This window comes from Diadema setosum, chromosome 7 (genome assembly GCF_964275005.1).
Source record: "Diadema setosum chromosome 7, eeDiaSeto1, whole genome shotgun sequence".
Classification (NCBI taxonomy): Eukaryota; Metazoa; Echinodermata; class Echinoidea; order Diadematoida; family Diadematidae; genus Diadema; species Diadema setosum.
In genome coordinates, this window is record NC_092691.1 from 18474040 (window position 1) to 18494688 (window position 20649).

The 20649-nt window shown below is 36.4% G+C and overlaps 1 protein-coding gene across 1 annotated transcript; it reads left to right on the forward strand.

Moving 5' to 3' along the window:
- The first annotated feature begins 1999 nt into the window (after positions 1 to 1999).
- Positions 2000 to 17192, forward strand: LOC140231096 (neo-calmodulin-like). Its single transcript, XM_072311248.1, has 6 exons — positions 2000 to 2023; positions 13765 to 13792; positions 15075 to 15218; positions 15556 to 15685; positions 16319 to 16434; positions 17081 to 17192. The coding sequence occupies exons 1-6, from the start codon at positions 2000 to 2002 to the stop codon at positions 17122 to 17124; spliced, it is 486 nt and encodes a 161-aa protein (XP_072167349.1). The 3' UTR covers positions 17125 to 17192.
- Positions 17193 to 20649: the final 3457 nt, after the last annotated feature.

The window sequence follows — 20649 nt, forward strand, 5'->3', positions numbered from 1 at the left end:
TACCATAGCATGAACGAGGCAATGATAGATGGAGAAGGAATCTACAATGATTGAAATAACCGCACAATCATAGCGCCCTCTTTTAGCCATTACGTTACAGAATGATTGTTGACTACGCTGCGAGTAAGCCATTTCGACACGTCGTAATATAGTATTTCGTGTCATTAACTTCACATGCGTCTCATCAGTTCTTCCATATTATCGGAATATTTGCTGTTGCAAAAACAGCTCTTTCGTCATTTCTTTGTAGATGCCATTAATACCTTGAGATTTAAAAAGAAAAATACAACATAATACCTCTAATCTAAAGGTTGGTATATACTTTTAGACACTCTTGTTTAATTCCGCAAAATGATGTACATGTACTTTTCTAATCCTGTGTCAATCGAGAGTATCTCAGTGCATGGAACGCCTATATGTTCATGTGGCAACAAGCATGCGATATTTTACCATACACCTGTCCACCTGTGTCTATTGACATGTGTAATGATCTCTCTCTATACATGCAACACTATTACACAATTTTTTTTTTCAATATGCACTATCTTCTTCTCTGTCTGTCTGTCTCTCCCTCTCTCTCTCTCTCTCTCTCTCTCTCTCCCACCCACTTCTGTCTTTCTCTCTCTTGTTCACCTGAATCGCAGATCTGCAATTTTTAGATGTGTGCACTGTATTTCCTTTTTTTCTCGCCAATCAAGTGACATTTCCCTCTCGCTCTGTTAAAATAGAAGGTAACATCACTCTCGATTAGACTGTATACAATGGTGCGCATTTTGATATGTCGGGTTCTATTAATTTTGTCGTCGCTGAGTACTGTTGGTATAATTTGCTCTTTGTGTTACTCATTTCTTTTGATGCTTCTAATTAATATCAACCAAATCATTAATCATGTATTCGTATAGATTGATATTTTTGGCTGCAAGGACTGAAGATCTTGCATTGAGAGAGCGTTCTATTTTGTCTATTTATTGACCGCGTTGCACAATGTCATAAAGATGTGTTATTATTACGGTGATTCATGTTATATGAGATTAAAATTAATGAACTATGGTCTCAAATGTTGTGATGTTGTTTGAATTCTGTTCTTACATTTGGTGTATTGTTCGTAGAACTTCCAGGCAAATATTACGAAGGGATGATGATGATACTAATGATGATATTTATCATGACAATGAGAACATTGCTACTGTATACCCTCATTGCAATAGCCTTAACTAAATGGTCCCCCATTGTTTGAGTAATGATAATTCAACAATGTAATGTGCCTGCACTTAAAGCTTATTTCCCAAACTGTTGGTACAGCTTTGCATTCACGACAAGCCGGCGATTAACATGAATCATCTTGGTAGGTGTACTACAAGGATTGCTGTAAGCTACTAACAAGTGAAGAAACAATCAATAATTCGATTGTGATGAAAAAGTGACGACAGACAGATAGTGCATGATGATGATCTGCAATTCAAAATTCTTATACTTGATAGCATTAAGTGCATGGCAAGTCGTATAACACGAATTATTATACCGTAGACTTAGTTTGATTGGTTTTTTTTATTTTGGGAAATACATTAGAGCAGTCCTCTTTTTTATTCTTATAAGAACAGAGCGAAGCAGTCACGAGCCGAGATATCCCCTGAGACTAACCACCAATTCCTGTAATCAATGCAAAACCACTTATTTTGAATATGGACTTCGATGGTAAGATTATGCTTGTAAATATAAAATTTAGTACTTTGAATAGGGTGTTATTGTAATCACGTTGAAATAATTGGTAGCAATGGAGAGAAAGCACGAAAGTCACACGAGTGAACCGTGGAAGATCAGGCCTACTTGTGTGTAATTGATGAGCTCTTACGCTTTATGACAGATTTGTTATTTCATTCTTTTATCGATGAATTATGACCAGACTTAAATTTTATATATAGACATGCTAGCACTTGTTGTCGACAATTTAGAGGCGTAATTTATTCCTGGTAAGGGAATCGTCCACACATCATTCAAGATGAGCGTAGGTGGAAACGATGGGGTGAGTTAAAAGACTGGACCTTCTTTTCAGAACCAGGCGTTTATTTGTCATTATGAATGCTGACATGAAAATGGCAGATCATTTTTTTTTTCTGTCACGCAAGCACTTTTTTTGTAGGAAATGTAATTCCTATATTTAAGTTCTCGTTTCTTTAAAATGCGAGGCTCTCCAGTGGCGGCAAAACAGAGTATAGTCAATTTTTCTGGCTCCTCTTTTTGCTGATATCTGTTGGGGGTTTCATCTCAACAATTTACAAAGTTTCTTGCCGTTTTGTTAATAATCTTTCATAGTCGTTGGTGTTGTTTTGCCTTATAGATAATCATGTCAGTATAGATTCACATTCCAATAATGGCGTGTCGTTTTGTTGTTGTTGCCATTATTATTATTGTTATATTGCCTCTGCGTTTGATTTTTTTTTTTCTTCTTTGGTCTGTTTCGTGAAGTTATAACTACTAATATTATACAGCAGAAACACCAAATCTTCCAGATTATACAGGAGCCATAACCCATCCGTTTAGGGAATCCTTTTTGCATGTCGAGATGCATGTAGCACATAAAAGATCTTTCCTGATGCTTTTCAATTAATTCATCATATATATATATATATATATATATATATATATATATTCACTCATTTATTCATTTTTTATCTGTTTTGTTTCAGTATAGGTTTCAGAGGCCCTACACATAGATTGCAAGAAACACACAAAGATAAATGGGGAGAATAACAAAAAGATTTTGATGTCTAAATTTTGGTAGCCTTGATACAGGGCGAAAAGTCGTGTTCGTCTTCATAATCCATTCACCTAACGTTTCATCGCAAATATGGGTAAAGGTCATCTTAAACATAGAAATATACGCATTAATGTCATTCTATAGGTTCGCTCCTAACAAAACCCAATCTTATACCATATTGGTCATAACACGTGCCATCCGCTAGAATAAATATTATGCCAAGGTTCTCAATCGTCGCTGTCCTTGTAAATCTATTGTCCGAGGGAGAAGTGACGTCACCTATTGTGTGGACAACAAAAGCTATGGTGATATCGCTGTCTCCACCACCCTTTCCTGGTCGTATCGTCGCTTCCCACCCCCTCCCCCCCCCCCCCCCACACACACACAGACAGTCGCCCGCGCGCACACACCCAGTTAATGCAAACATACACTTTTCTGTTTATCTTGTTTATTTCTCGGCATATCATTTCCCCTTTCAAAGTATTTCCTTCTTAAGTTCTATTCTTCCTTGTTTCCACCTGTCTTTTTGTCTAGGTTTGTTATATTCCTCTTTTGCTTTGGCTTGCCATTTCTTCTCTTTCTCCCTCCACGTCTTTCCATCGCTTTCTCTTTCATTCCATGAATTATATTTGTTTTTGCTTTCATCAGTGTTCATTATTTCATATATTCTTCATCTTCCTCCTACACTCTCACTCGATCTCAACGGAAAAAAAAAGAAAGAAAGAAAACCAAAAGGCGTTTCCTTGGTTGTTTACTGTGTCATTGGAGCACAGACTGAAACACTACTGCAGAGGCGGTGCGTGCTACCTAACATTGTTCCATGAGATTTCTGTTATACGGAGAGCGAGCGTGAGCGTGCTGTTCTGATGGTGCAGAATACTTTGGGATAGCAAACAGACTGGACGGGTAGTGTCTGCGATACCAGTCTACGAAGCAGATGCGTTTCACACTAAGTAACGGCAAATAATTCCTGTGCGCCTTGTGCTACAATAATGGTAAGTGTTTATCAATTCAGTGGTAAATGTCCGGTGGCGTTTTCTCTTTCGTTTGAGTCCGTGAGTAATCGCTACACTCAAGATTGTCCTGTATTCTAGCACTTTTTTCTAAAAACAAACAAACCAGTGCATGTATTTCAATTAAGGAAACACGAGAGGTAGTTTTTAATCATGAAGATTGTTGTTGGATGGTTACCGTAGATGTTTGTTTGTTTGTTTTATTTCTACCACAGACGCACTTACATGCGGCATATTTCAACCATTGTGAATTTGGACTTTTATACTACCACACCGAACAGAAAGGGCGTGGTACTATCTATTATAATTATCGCTAGCGTAGAAGTCATAACAAATTGTTTGGAAAGGAATTGCTGTTGATTTTTTTGAGTCCTTATTCGACGTTTTGAACTACATTGTATACTTATTTGATACTTTCAGTGAAAAATTACTTAAGATACAGCAGATGCAAAGATTTACTTTGCGTTCGTGGATTTTATCTCTTAAAAAAAGATATATATATATATTTATATATATATATATATATATATATATATATATATATATATATATATGAGACATCATCACAACCAGGTATAATTACTATTAATACTCAAAGTTGATTGCGCCACGGCATGAGGCTTGGATGGTGTCTATATGCATTTTATCAAGATAAAACCAGAAGGAAATGCGATGCATATAATGCATTATAAGTACAGAAGCCATGTGATTAATGCGTGGCTGATTTGCGAGGCATTAAACGGCTCTTATGTTCTTGGTGGATTTGCGGAAGCAATCGTACGGATCACACAAAAGTCTCACTGTACCACCTGACTATTCTTTTTTTTTTTTTTTTTTGTCCCCACCCCATCCCCCTCTTTTGCTTTGTGGACGCTATTAAGCATTCCATTATACTCTGTATTTCCATCTTAGATATACAACACCATAGATAAGCTACCATTACATCCTTGTGTTGTATATTCCTTGAAGTCAATCTATAAAAAAAAAAAAAAAAACCCACAGATATTATGATTAAGTTAGTCATCAACTGCACGCAGAAAATTTGAATGACAAAGCCATTTAGAACCAAAGTAATCATATCAAGGAAAAATGAAATAAAATGACGAGGATTTAGGATCTAGTAAATGGTGTTTTTTCTAGATCTTATCATTCATTCACTCATTTTACCATCAACCAGCGCTGTATAGCTCTTCCTTACGTTAAACCTTTAATCCCAATATCAACAATTTGTCCAAGTTTGCCTTGGGCATAATTTAAGCGACAATACCATCAATCCATGGAAGTATAGCTCCATGATCAACCATAGACCGCATGACTCATCGTGCAGTGACAGAGGGCTAACACCTCACTATCACCATGTATATTTTATTGTGTAGCCCCATCGATGCCTCGAATCTTTTAAAGGTACTGTTTACAACTGGGAGCAGTGATTTAAAATAATAATGTTCGATATATTACATATTATTATGCATTATACGTGTAGGTCAGTCGTATCACTAAACATCCTATACCGTATAAAAATCAAAAATAAAGCCTAAACATGTAAGGGGATATCAATATTTTCCCCACTAAACCATAACTGTAGATGGTTTGATCTAGAAACATTTTCATTTTTCTGTTGTTCACATTTTGTACATATTTAACAATACTTAAAATTGACTAGATCTATACTAATTCAAATTGTTACATTGGTTGTTTCTATCCATAGCTCGCATTTTAGAACTATTTGAAGCACTAAAGCTGCATGGGTTTCCGTTTCATCTGCAATTGGTAAATAATGCCTTTAAGGCCTCGTTGTCCTTCCCACCAAAACTAATGTATATACTCTCCCAGTCCTTATAGAACATGAAGTCATCCATAATGAAGACAATGTCTGATTTCAAGGATGTATACTGTCATTCTTGATGCACACACGTGCATGGGCACACATCTAGGCACTTCTACGCAGGTGTAATACGCACTCATAAGCACTCACAAACAAATACGCACATACACACATACACACACACACACACACACACACAAATATTCCTGATTCGAAAAATTAGAGGTAAAACAAAAATTACATATTTAGAATTTCATTTCACTTCAGGCATGATCGCGATTCGTGATATTGAGCAACGCCGCTTCATAGTCATGTTAAGACCTTGAAAAAAACAAAACACGAAACTATAGGCAAGTGATTGGGGTTTGAATACTGTTCTCACCAGGAATGATAGTGAACTTACTTTGTAGTAAGCCTACGTAATCCTTCAATTACTTGGCATACCTTTAAGAGCTCGGGCGAATTAGTCAATACGTCAGAAAGCTGGGCAGCTGGTTTAGTGCTTTGTCTTGCAGATAAAACGGATACATCTCACGGAAATATATCGACGTTTTTATGGTGCATGGCAGCCCTCGTACGAAGGCTGATGGTTTGTATAGGTTTTATAAAGAAGCCGTTATAAAAAAGTGTTCGTTTGAAACTGTAAATCGTATAACCATGGTAAATGAGTCAATATTTCAAATCCACTCGCAAAAGGAAATAATACTTGAACTTAAGTCCCATCCAGGTTTGAAAATCACACTAAAATATTGTATTGCAATTCCTCTTTATTTCATAATAGTAGGAGCTACGCTGACGATTATCAAAATGTGTAAGAGAGCTAAATTCAAGGCAACCAGGTATGAAAATAAGATACCATTTCCCGAAGATCAAATATAATCTCACTCACAAAATATAATCACAGGTGTCTGTAGTTCGTATAGGTATCCATCACTTTAACTGTGCCCGTGCTGCCATGAACATGACACGACGGATCCTTCAGAATAAATAGATAATTAAAAAAAGTCTTTTTTTCGAATAGCATTTCCGTTTCTGAAATCCGACTATGTTTCAATGATATTGATTGACGCCCTTGACATTTGCCATGTACACATAACAGGAGGGGAAAAAATGTATGTGTGTGTCCGTGTGTTTGTCTGTGTGTCTGCTTGCAATACAATCCAGTGCGTTTACTATCAGGTCGTTTCATTTATCACCTAAGTTTATACTCAAGTTGTATACGTCTCGGTTGCCGGAGTCTGGTGAGTCAGTAATGGCCATGTTGTCAGTCGGTTTGATAGATCATTCAGCACATGATAATGGATATACCCGCGGGTGACTATTTAACGCATCACCACATAAGCTGGTCATGATAATACATACCGTTGGACGAGTATTCAGAGAAATAGAGTCGTTGATTGATCCGGAGTCATAGCAACGGTGTTTGTCTCCTGTGATAGAACTAATATATTGACTATAGGAGGAGATAAGATGGCTGTAAGAGACCTATCAATATGAACGAGGGATATTCATCTGATAAATTCCAGGTAATTTCCAGGTCCCCTCCCCCATCGCCCCCTCCATCTGCACACACACACTCACACACACACACACACACACACACACACACACACAGACAGACAAACACAGACACCACTTATTCAGACTCAGTTTGCCATTAAAGGTACTGTTTACCTTTGGAACCAGTGATTTTAAAAATGTTCAAGTTATCACATTTGATGCATATGTGTAGGTCAGTTCTATCACAAAACATCCTATAACACCATACAAAAATTTTGCAGTAAAATCTAAAATGTAAGGATATGTCACTATTTTTCTCAATAAACCGTAACTGTAGATGGTTTATTTCAGAAACAATTTTATTATAACTATAGTTCACATTTTGTATATTTAACAATACTTAACATGGATTATACTGATTAACATTTTTGCAGTGGTTGTTTCTATTCCTAACTCACATTTTAGAACTATTTTTGAAGCACTACAGCTGGGTTTTTTTTTTTTTCATCAGCATATGGTAAATACTGCCTTTAAAGGGGGTAGGTTGAAGAGATTGCAGACACCCGAATCTATGGACGAGACTGTGCCTCAAAGTCGTCACGCATGAAAATTGCATCTCCACCAAAGTCCACAGCAAAACAGTCCCTCGACACTCCGTTTCATTATTCATCACATACTGCAAGACTGGTCTCTTGTAATAGTATCAGGACACGGACTTTTGTATAGATAATATTTGCCATATTGTAGATGATAGAATTATGGATGCTTTTTTTTTTTATTTTTCTTGTATAGCGCCTGTATTTACAACATCACTCTAGTCACTGGTATGAAATCCCGGTCACTTCAATAGATCAGGATAATAGCAATGAATAAGCCAGATCATGTCAGATACAGAACACTCAAGATTGATTCGTTGACGTACTCGGGATGTAGCGCTGACTAATTCATCGCTTAGCCTAAGCATCCTGCTTTCGTATAGCACTTAATCCTAGCACGAGAGGCACTGGAGACACGTACTATAGTAGCTATCAGCAGTCAACGCCTGGGTCATAGTCTCAGCATTCATATTCATAGCACAATAATCTGTCCATTAAAGGTCGTAATGGTTACATAGGTCCAAAGGATCACTTCGGCAGTGTCTTCATAATCCCTTTAGACTTGATGTCGCGAAACTGTCATAACGTACACGTTTATCGTATGAATGCGTGCTTGTCAGCTGTCAAGCTAATAGCAGTGCATGGATATTAATATGTACATGATGATAATAATGATTGTATGTAAATATAAACATAAAAGAATATTGATATATATATATGTATATATATGTATTTGTGTGTGTGTGTGTACGTGTACGCGTCGACAAGGCAATATCTATAAGAAGAGGTCATTTTCATAAAATTGATTATAGCTCGTTGACATTCAATTATTGTATTGTAATCACATTCTAATTTCTACTAATTTGTTGCTCTGATTTTATCAATGCCATTTAAAGAATACGACACCTGAAAGAGCTGTTATTTTAGAAAACCCTTTGTGTGTGTGTGTATGTGTGTGTGTGTGTGTGATATTTGTAAGGCATTATTCAATAGCTGTGAAGCATACCGATAATAATTTCCTGCAAATATCGGTCAATAATGATGTTAAATAATTCAAAAATTGTAGTACACGTCACAATGTTTAATAGTTCAGACTGACAGTAAGGTAAAGACCGACTGTTTACATATGATCGGGAAATTCCCAGACGTCTATCACACACACTGTGAAGCCCCATTAAGTCTCATTGTTAATGTTTAACGGACGATTGCTTCCCTATCTTTTGTTTTGCTAACGAACACCTGTACTTAACATGAACAGTCCTATTGTGAGATCCCTAAAGCATTTGAGCTATCATTTCAGAGAAGTTCAATTCTTTTGTTGCTAAGCAACAGGAATCAAAGTTCGGTGAGCGGTACATATTACTGCACCCAATGCTTGACAGGGGCGGATCTAGCTTTTTATAAAGGAGGGGGTTGGGGCGGTATGCGAGGGAGCGTAGCGACCGAGCCCGAGAGAGCGGAGCGAGCGAGGGGGGAGGGTGTGGGAGGGGGGTGTGCCCCCTCCCACAGTAGGGAGAATTTTTGAAAATCTGTGTGTGAAAATGGCGTTTTCTTGCATCTAAAACACCACTATTTTTGGTATAGAGGTCATTGCCATAAATAGAAAAAAATAAAATTACAAGTTTAAAAAAAAAGATAAGATTTAAAAAAAATGGCCCCCGGATTTTTTTTTTTTTTTTTTTTTTTTTTGGGGGGGGGGTTGCAACCCCCCAACCCCCCCCCTCTACATCCGCTTCTGCTTGATGTCGTCACCTTTTTACATAAAAAAGACTTTTAAAAAATCTTTCAGTCACTTAGGCCTATAAAATGAAATGACTTCATTTGAACTACAGCACTTACCCTATTTACACAAATACCTGCACACACGTATAACCAAGAAAGTGTCAGGGCATGGTTACGTCGCTTTTCCTTGAGGAATATGTGTGAACAGTCGTGTAAAGGTATTAGTAACTGTAGAATAATATTGTAAATGTATATAGGTGGGCCCAATTCAAGTCATGCTGTACTTATGATGGATTTTCCATTATCATTTTCTCCCCATTTAGCTCACCTGCTTATAGTATGCAATATCGCTACTATCTATAAGTTTTTTCTATTTCGGACAATGTTGTTAATGAATTGACAATTCCTTTATTGCATTGTATCTTCTACTTTCCGTACATTCTTTGTCATCTTTTTTTTTTTTACTATACCTGCAGAAAGAGAACCAATGCAGAAATAAAACCAAACCATATCATGTCACAAATCAGATTACCCAAAGTTTACAAAACATTGGTTCCATTGGCATAGATCAAAAAGTTTTCAGAACAGCAACGACATAATTATGATAATATTACCATGATTATTATCAGGATTATCATCATTATTAAAACTATCATTCCCCTCCATTCTTACATATTACCTCATAATTAACAAAATACCCACCTTCCTAACCCTGACCCTAATCCTTACATCAAACTTAACTTGAAACTCTATCACAAACTTAACTCTAACCCTGGTAAGTCCTTAGAGAAAATAAAAACGATGCAGGAGCAAATGTCGTGCCACCGTCGACTCGGGAATATCAACATTCATGCTAGCGAGATTGTGTTTACCTATAGATAGAAAATGAGCGTGAAACAGTAGTAACTATTTATAAGGTACCACCGACTTTATCATTTTTAGGCCACTTCATCACTAACGTATTTAAAATGGTATAGATTTATGCTTCTTCCTCAGGATTTAGTACCAAGCTATTCAATAGACCAAATTAGTATAACGTAATAAACACATTATGTACCTTTGTAACAACAGCTTTTAGTTTCCAACAACGAGGACAGTTATGTATGTTTAAAAGCTTGTGGAATCAAAGTAGGTCTACTTACGTCTTGTATGATTAATCCGAGACTTCGTCAAGTATAGGTCCTATAAAATCGAATGTTTCAATGAGTTTTCCATAGACAGCCGTTTTCCCAATATGCTCATATGATATTGATACAATATTTCGTGTAATATAATAATAATAGATAGAAGGGTTTTTACATTGCAAAGTCGTGTTAGTCATCAAAACACCAATGTGATTTGGGTGAGGCTTATATCAAGCGGTTGCTGAGTGGCCATGAACGCCTTGTCCTAATAAGAACCTATTTTGTGTAATGGGTTGTGATTTTGCACAATAGGTGATTATAATCTATTGTACGTAGCCATGTGGCGCTCAAGTGAGAAACTATCATTGCACACATGACGTGAGTTTGAGGAAAGCGCAAATTCGTATGCTTGCCCACATAGTATCTGACAATTAAATTGTGATTGAAATCAAAAGTATACAATACTAGTACTGTGGACAACCGGCTGTGAAGAGAGGTTACTCTATTTTGTTTGTGTATATTTGGATGTGTGTATGTGAATGTGTGTGCGCATGTGTGTGTGTGTTTTGTGTGTCTTTGCGTGTGTCTATGCCCACTGGATTTATAACAGTTCGGCGAATGATCATAACTATATATTGTACACACAGTGTGCACAATGTTCATTTCACATGCTTCTCCTACTGCCAAATTTCCAATTAGGCCTACACCAACAATGCCTTGGCAACCCTTATTTGCTTTATCTTTACTACCACGACTTTTGTCAGTTGACTGAGTAGGAGTAAATAAAGGATGATAGATCGACGTCAGATTCAGTCATCACTGAATGACACGAACCCCGGGCACGAACTTGAATGATTATAATTTTATAGTCATAATTATGAACTCATTATACTTTTACTTCATATCGATTATACTCAGAGAGAGAGAAAAAAGAGAGAGAGAGAGAGAGATGTATGTATAGCATAGGTCTATAGTCTATTACTATAGGTCCTCAATTGTCGTACAGTCTTTTCATTTCACTATGTCCTATTTAAATTATTCTCTGTTATCAAAGGAAGTGAAACATATGTTTTGTCGAAAAAATGAAATAAACTTTGAATTGAATTGAATTGAATAGCATGTTTTGCCCTGGGTATAAGAGGTTTACACATGCACCAAGCATACTCTTTGTCTGTGGATTGCACGGATTTATTTCCCTCCAAAATATTTCCACTAATGAATATGCAAACTAAAACTTGCTGTCTTACAATCATTTTTATATGCTGCCCCGTTCATCTCCTTCTTTCATTCTTTTACTATAATGACGTCAGGATGAGATTTGTAAGCCGACTATTCCGTGTCAAACAGATATTTAAACAGGACAGACGAAATTAATATTTCAGAATAATCTGCATCTTGACAGTCACTCACATGATAATTCTTTCAGTCCAGAAATTTGAAATAAATCGGACATTGAACGCACTTACAAATACAGAATCAGCCTGGAATATATCATGTGGGTACTGCCGCTAGATTCCATTCCATTCCATTCAATAAATCTTATTTCCAATAAACAAAAAGTAATACATAAAACAAAGTATACATTTGACAATTCATTGAACAATTTGAACAAAAAATACAAGTCATGAAATGAAATACAAAATATATGTAGGGATGATTATATAACAGAAAGGCAATGCCCACTTTGCAATATTAACAAAGAATAAAGGAATGGAAAAGATTGATCTACTATAGCGAAACTTGCAAAACGTAGATCACTCGAAAGAACAAAAATATACCAACAACATATTGATATATTGAATAACCTGACCTGAGATGATCGAGTACTCACGTTACCATTAAGAAAATTTGTTCTCTGGATATTGTGTTATGACGTTTAGATTGTCACTTGTAATGGAATGTCAAATCATACACACACGCAGGGATATGTCCGGTCTGGTGGAGAAGATTCTATAGTAGCTACAGTTTGTGAATTTATTTCCATTCATAAGGTTCATAATGATAGTATATCTAACAGAGCAGACAGTTCAATATATTATACGTCTCTGTGAAAGACCACAAGGGTGACGATCGCGTGGTTCAATATCATATGGATTGGCAAACAATAGTCAGGTGGGCGTGGCTAATAAGATACCATACTTTGTGATAACAATACAATTATTTCCCACACAATGGACCTTGTACGTGACGGTCCAGCACACGCTACACTTATTGAGGTGTTCAATGACTCATTGTCAAATATTTAAAGTTCTATCGTACAGATCGATCTACGCCTGTGCGTGCGGGGATGTCTTTCTCTCTCCACCCATTTTCTCTTTCTTTCTCTCTCTCTTTCTTTCTTTCTTTCTTTCTTTCTTTCTCTCCCTCTCTCTCTGTCTATCTCTCTTATTTTCTTTTCCTTTTCATCTACTCAATTATGAATTACACATGGATGATATTCCTATTATGTATGATACCTATTTGTATGGGAATGAAAATGAGGAAATATAATATGATCGCAATCATGGGATCTCATTTCTTCTGTCATTGTCATTTATATCATATTTCTGGTCAGTTTCCCAATTTGTTTTTATCTATTATTCACATAAAATATCTTTATATCACAACACAATAAGTACATGTATTACATGGGTATCTGTACATTGCCATAGTACTCTTGTGCCACACTTTCTTTTCTATCGCCGTCTTTTTTTCTTCTTTTTTTTTTGCAATAGGATAAATTGATGTAATGATAGAAATGAGAGTAATGGTGATGATAAGGATGATGACATTAATGACATCATGTCATTCTAATTATCACAATACTATATTAATAACTTTCTCCCAGGTCGAATAATACATCCACTTCTTTCTCCATATAATTGTCTGTAGGTATTCTGAGGGGTATACATGTAAAATCATACGCTGTATTGCTGATCACAGCCGTCAAACCGAGTTCCCGATCTCTTGCTGTTAACTACTGGGTCGGCAGCCTGTAGATGTTGTACCCATTATACATAAACATTGTTCGTTGTGTTTTATTTTCTCGTTTTATTCACTTGCCACCAAACATCTTCCATGGATGAGTATATCTTCACGCTTCATCGTGGTATACTTCCTGAAAGACTCTAAGCATGAGCTCATTCTTCAGAAATATTGAAAATGATAGCGCACGTAAATGAAAAACACCAATTCAATGTATTTTTTACCAATCATCTTATGCTCTTTTTTCTACATTATCTTGCAGACCAAACTGACAGAAAAACAAATATCTGGTAAGTCATCGAGTCAACTATTGTGCTCATCTTAGTCTTGGTCATCGGTGGTCCAGGATTTTTTTCGCCTAATGTTTGTGCAGTGTCTACACCAGCAGTTTACTCGATAAAGCACACCAAAGTAGTGCTGGTATATAACTGGGGATCGTGAGAAAAAGTCAGGTGTCGTGAGGCTATGTCACCCATTGAAGAACGGGAGCCTCGACTGCACCATAGAAATGAGTGTATGAATTCTGTCTGTTGATAATAGCGTCCTTAGGTATCGTGTTTCGATTTTTGAAGATTACGAGGTACTTATGAATCATGTTCCAAAAATACATTTGCTTGTGTTATTATTATGCCATAGTTAGGATAATATTACTTTATTCTCATGTTTATGGCTTTGTTGTCTGAAAAAAATGGAGAAATCAAATCAATCAAAATGCAAAGGTCTCCCAAAAGTTCCTATCAGAATGATTTTGTGGCTAATGTATCTAGATCTTTAAAATCTAAAAAAGAATAACGCACAATTTTAAGTTTTCTGGTTTACCAACTTTCAAGAAAGATGTGAAACCACGTGTTTAGCTCCAAATCATATTTTTTTCATCTCCTTATCATTGTTATCACTGTCATAATTCGAGGTTGCAGGTGTGATATCGACAGCGTCACATAACATACATTCTCATCATTACTCGTGTTATCATTGTCTTACTGTTCGAAGCAGTAGATTCATAAGTAGTAGTAGTAGTAGTAGTAGTAGTAGTAGTAGTAGTAGTAGTAGTAGTAGTAGTAGTAGTAGTAGTAGTAATAGTAGTAGTAAGTGGCAGTAGTAAGTGCTGCTGTTTCATCATTGTTGCAGACGTTGGTAAAAATGTTGCCTCTACTGCAGACAACAGAAAATGACAGTAGCGTCATACAGGAGTAGAGTCACCATGGCTTATATAATCACCATTACCATTACCACCAACACCTGTAACTATCATCATAGTCACCATTACCATCGTCATCATTACAATCATCATCATTACCATCATCATCATCACCACCACCACCACCATCATCATCATCATCAACCATGACCGTCATTACCACTATTATCATCATCACCGTTACCATTGTCATCATCTTCATCATCACCATTATCACCTTCATCATCTTTATCATCACCATCATCATCATCATCAATCATCATCATCATCATCATCATCATCATCACCACCACCACCACCACCACCACCATCATCATCATCATCATCATCATCCAAGTGACAGTCGCTATCACATAACATGTTGCCCTTTGTAGAATTTCAGGAGGCGTTCGGGCTCTACGACCGTGATGGGGACGGCCTTGTGTCCACCGACCTGCTGGGAGAGATGATGAGGTCACTGGGGTCATGTCCGACGGAAGCGGAAGTTGCAGAGTCCATCGCGATGGAGGACCCACATGGTGAGATTTTTGTTTTGTTTTGTTTTGTTTTTTAAAGATGTAAGACCTTTAGCCATGTCTATATGTATTGGTTATCTTTATAAAGCTAATTGGTTGTAACAACCCGACAAACGTTTTCCCGCACTAACGGTGCAACCAATGATGAATTCCACGTAGTGTGGTGTATCGAGTGTGCTTAGGTCCATGTGAATGGCTCGTTAAAATTTTGTGCTGGCTAATTGCATACGCACATGAATTTAAATGTATCGATATTTATAAACCAAACTTTCTTATTCAAGAGTGGCACAAGACAATGATTCTATTACATTTAAAAACAAATCTGGTATTTTTCATCCAGGAAAGGGTGTCATTGACTTCAAGACTTTCACACGTATCATGGAAACGCACATGAGTCAGTCGCAAGTTGACGCCGAGGAATTTCGGGACGCGTTCCGGGTCTTCGATAAGGACGACACGGGGACTCTCAGGTCAGTATGTAATGATGGTGAAATACCAGCTGAGATGAGCCTTAAAAACACAACCATGATTAGACAGACAGGAAGATAGACAGTTCGACACATGCAGATAAATGTAGATAGCTTATAATTACATATTCCTTTTTGAATATACGTCACTGTACGTGTATTCTTGACATGACATTGTTAGCGTTTATTCTGTAATAGAAGCAGCATGGAAGTACTTTCTGAATAATGATTTCGGTAGTCGTTTTAATGCCATTACAAAATTCAACCTTTGTATACTAATAGTGTATAGAATATGAAAGATGATCATGACAGGATAAGGAAGCGAAATAACGTCAGTAGACAGACAAATGAATAGCTAGATTTTAGTATTATCCATATATACATCATCTGGACATCGGGAAATATGACTATATATATAATACTATAATATAAATTCATATCAAATTACACATAATCAGTAAGGCGAGAGCAGAGAAAGTGTAAAAGGTGTCTTTTTTAGATTTGACATGTCAAATTTACCTGATAATAATGGGTCAGTGACTGACATGAATTTGAAGTAACGCCATTATTACAGACAGAAAATCAATGATGTGAAATTACTAACGAACACTTTAATATGGACATCTGACCAATCAGTGCCGCGGAGCTGCGTCACGTGATGACTAGTCTTGGTGAGAAGCTTACAGACGCCGAGGTGGATGAGATGATAAGAGAGGCTGATGTTAGAAGCGACGGCAGGATTAACTACGAAGGTAATAATTATATCTGACAGTCTCGTGTTCCAATGAAATGCCTTATTTTAGAGCCGATTTATCACTTTCTATTGCAAAAACATCGTACTGCAACCAGATTGTAATTCATACAATTCACCATTTTAAAATGAAAAAAAAAAAATGATTGTATGTAAAATCTTCTTGGAAGAATGGGCCAGTTTGAAGGTTCTGTTACCTTTCTTATAACTGCAGTGGTATATCAGATGTTCCACAAATGGCTCAGTGATTTTCTTTCCCCCCATCCATCTATGTGTGCTTCAGCGTCAACCATGAATTTGATGACATGTATCAACCCTGCTAATTATGGTAAACTTTTGGTCCTCTAGAATTTGGTCATCAAAATGATTCCATGGGAATAAGAGGAAAGGAGAAATTACATTAATTACAATTAGCGCTATATTTTCTTCAAATATTCCTTTTATACGATGATAATTACACTGACTACATCTCATTAATCATTCTACTGGTCCTAATCTTCATCTATGTCTCGGTAAAATTTTGCAGTAGACGGTATCGTCGTGGTCAGAAGGCTTGCAAAATGTCAAATGAAACGACAGAGAAAGTCGTATGATTGATTGTATTTTGTTTTGACATGTCTTCCTATCTGTCTTTGTTTTCTGACCAGAATTCGTGCAGATGGTAGCCCAGACTCAGAATATGGAGGTGTGACAATGCCCCATGGATCATAAGACTCCAAGAGATCTATCAAATACAGATTTTATCTATCATGCTTGCACTCAGGTGTTGTGTTATGTCTATTAACAGTCGTGAAGAGTAGTTTTCCAGCATGGCTTGACTTGAGTCTTGGATGACCGTCACGTCATTCCACCTGAAATGGAATTATAATAATGATAGTGTGTGAGACCCAGACAGTAAAAAATGCCAGGCATGACTATAATTATTTTGTAAATATAGTTTAGAGGAGTAAGATGTTGCATCTCTATCTTTCAGATGACGTGTACCATATTAGAAAAAAAGTTATACACTTTGTTTCCTTATTATAGTGCAATTTCAGCGTAAATGTTTTAAAGGAATTCTTGGTTAGATAGCAAAGTGAGACGTTCAGTGCCTTACTGTGTTCGAACTAAAGCGTAGTATCTTACAAAGTGCCAAAATGTAGCACAAGGGGAAATTCTCATAACACGTCAGAGACGCCTTCTTTGTAAATTATGGCCATTACCCGCGATGCAATAAAATACATTATGACGTAAAGACTGTAGAGCTGATTTCTTCAAGGTGGCATCACACTATCCTTAAATTGGCATTAGATGGCAACGCGAATATGGGGTTTTAAATTTCGCCCGAAGTTGGCCCCGAACTCGGTTAAAAGCCGAGTAAGAGTCGAAGCGAATAGATTGCCTACAAAAGGTCAGAAGATGACACCCGAACCACACTAGAAGGCTTCACGAAGATGTGAATCTTTACTATAAAATGAATCTCCTGGCTATTTTTTATTTTTTTTTTTTTTTTTTGGCTTTCCAAAGATATTGCCTCCCTTCACGAGTTGCTGTCGGAGCCTGAGAAACTCCATCGGCATCCATACGATGGCTTATATAGATGCCCTCACGAATGACAGGAAGTTTATACGATAAGAGTCGAATTTTAACATTTCCCTTATCTTGTCTCAATCTTTGCTCAATTTTGGGACGGTGTGACGCATGCATTAATGGTGGTTGCCATGAATGGGGGTGCCATTCGCTTTGCTCCTAATGTAATAACGTGATCGACAACTTTTCGCCAAAGTAGCAGGACGCCATCATTTGACGTTGCATCTCCGTGCAATAGAAGTGTTCCTCGGTATTTTACTCTTGTACATTGAAAGCATCTTGGAAGAGTTGGTGTATGTTCAAAATGTGACTCGTTGAATTATTTGTCGTATCATTGCTAATGAGCAGGGAAGAGTACGGGGAGATTTTGCGTTCCGGAGAGTTTTCGTGTGTTTATTTGTTTGCTTGTTTTCAGATGAATATGTTTTATTGAATATGATTATAACATCATAAAGGCACATACTTCGCGAAATAATAAACATTTTCTACAAAACGTATTTGGGTTTTTCATTTATTTGCGTGTGGGTTTTTTTTTTCCGACTCTTCATAACTTCATCAAACTTATACGCATTATGTCAGTGATGGCAAACGTTAATGAGACAACTCATTAAAGGACAAGTTCACCTTCATAAACATAAGGATTGAGAGAATGTAGCAATATTAGCAGAACACATCATTGAAAGTTTGAGAAAAATCGGACAATCCGTTCAAAAGTTATGAATTTTTGAAGTTTTAATGCAGTAACCACTGGATGAGAAGACTACTGCATTGTATGAATAACTTAGATGTCACATGCGTACAACAATATAAGGAAAATACAAAGAGAATTTCACAAAATTTCATCTTTTGAAAAAAGTACACATTCCCTTGACTCGTTACCGACATAATGTTAGGGGTAATATCACTCCCCCTGCCTTTAGAAAGAGGCAAGTCAAGTGCTCTTTTATTATGCGAAAAAAAGTGAAAATATGTTGAATTTTCTTTACATTTTCTTTATACTGTTGTACGCATATGACTCACAAGCTGTAGTAGTCTCCTCATCCAGCGGTTCCAACACAAAAATTTTAAAAATTCATAACTTTTGCATCGATTGTCCAATTTTCCTCAAACTTTCACTGATGTGTTCTACTAATATTGCTGCATTCTCTCAATCCTTATGTTTATGAAGGTGAACTTGTCCTTTAAAGGCTATGTGCCCATACTTATTTATTTGAGTAGGTTTAATCTTTGCACTATACCGTAGTAAAGCATGGATGATTATAATAAGATAAACATCTATTATTACTGTCGTTGTTTATTGTTATTGTAGATATCTCAAAAAGGACGAAGCCCGAAAGCTCAAATAAAGGGGTTTGCAACACAGCTACGTCCTCGGTGTCATTTTGCTGTCATTATACATAAAGTCACCTTACACTACCCCGCCATGTTTATAACTATATAAAGCCCCTTGCTGCCGATATATATGTATATATTATGTTATATGATATGATATGATATGATATGATATGATATGATATATATATATATATATATAAATACACTGTACATATAATATATATATATATATATATATATATATATATATATATATATATATATATATATATATATATATTCAAGTTGTATGTAAATATAAATTAGGCAAATACATGTACATGTGCATTATGATATTTGGTTTATTTATACGAGAGACTCTCTTCTTCCCTCTTATACTACACTCTTCTTCTTTTTCTTCTTCTTTTTCTTCTTCTTCTCTCTCTCTCTCTCTCTCTCTCTCTATCACCATTTTATTTACATTTGTTCAGCCTCTCTCTTTTATCCTTTACCTATCTAACAGTGTCTTTAAACCATTTTGGCTCTTATTGTCCCAACTCCGTGACCTCTAGACCTTTTTTTTTCTCTACCACTCAAGCTTTCTCTTTCCAGCAATCGTTCGGCTGTGGTACGATAACACTTTTCCTCATCATACCTCACTCTCAAGAAATTTGTCTCTCCATAGCATTTCTCAACATCGGCTCGACTGTGACAAAGTAGAAAACGCAAGAACCACTCAGGGAAGCAGGTGTAAATTTTAGAAAAACGTATATACAAACTGTACAGCTTTTATTTACCCTGAATTATGTAATCACATTTTCAGCCATTTTTTCACCACCATTAGATTAATCTAGCATCTTATTGGCCAATTCACATTTCAAATTTTACATTGTTTGAACAAAAATCCTATGAATGTTTCCAGATTCTCAGCCATTTCCCATTTAATACCCTGAAGACAATCTATACCTCAATCTCTCATTGTTTTTATAATATATATTTTTACATTTCTATAGGAAAAAGCAACTGGTTCTTCAGTTTCAAATTTTTACTGTTTGCTTATTTGTTTTTATGCGCGATGGTTTATTATGACGAAGACCTGAAGAGGTTGATTTACTTTTTCTTCTCAATGGGTGGTTATAATTTGTTTGAAAAAGAGTGAAAGAAAAAGACATTTAATTGTGTCCTTTCTTCATATGAATTCCATTCACACCAGAGAGCACTGTCCAACCTGAAAAGAAAAGCTGAAACGTTAGCAAATAACTGTACGCACAAAAGCCGATTCTTAAACAGCAATTTTTATGATGTATGTAATATCGAAATTTCATCCATAGAT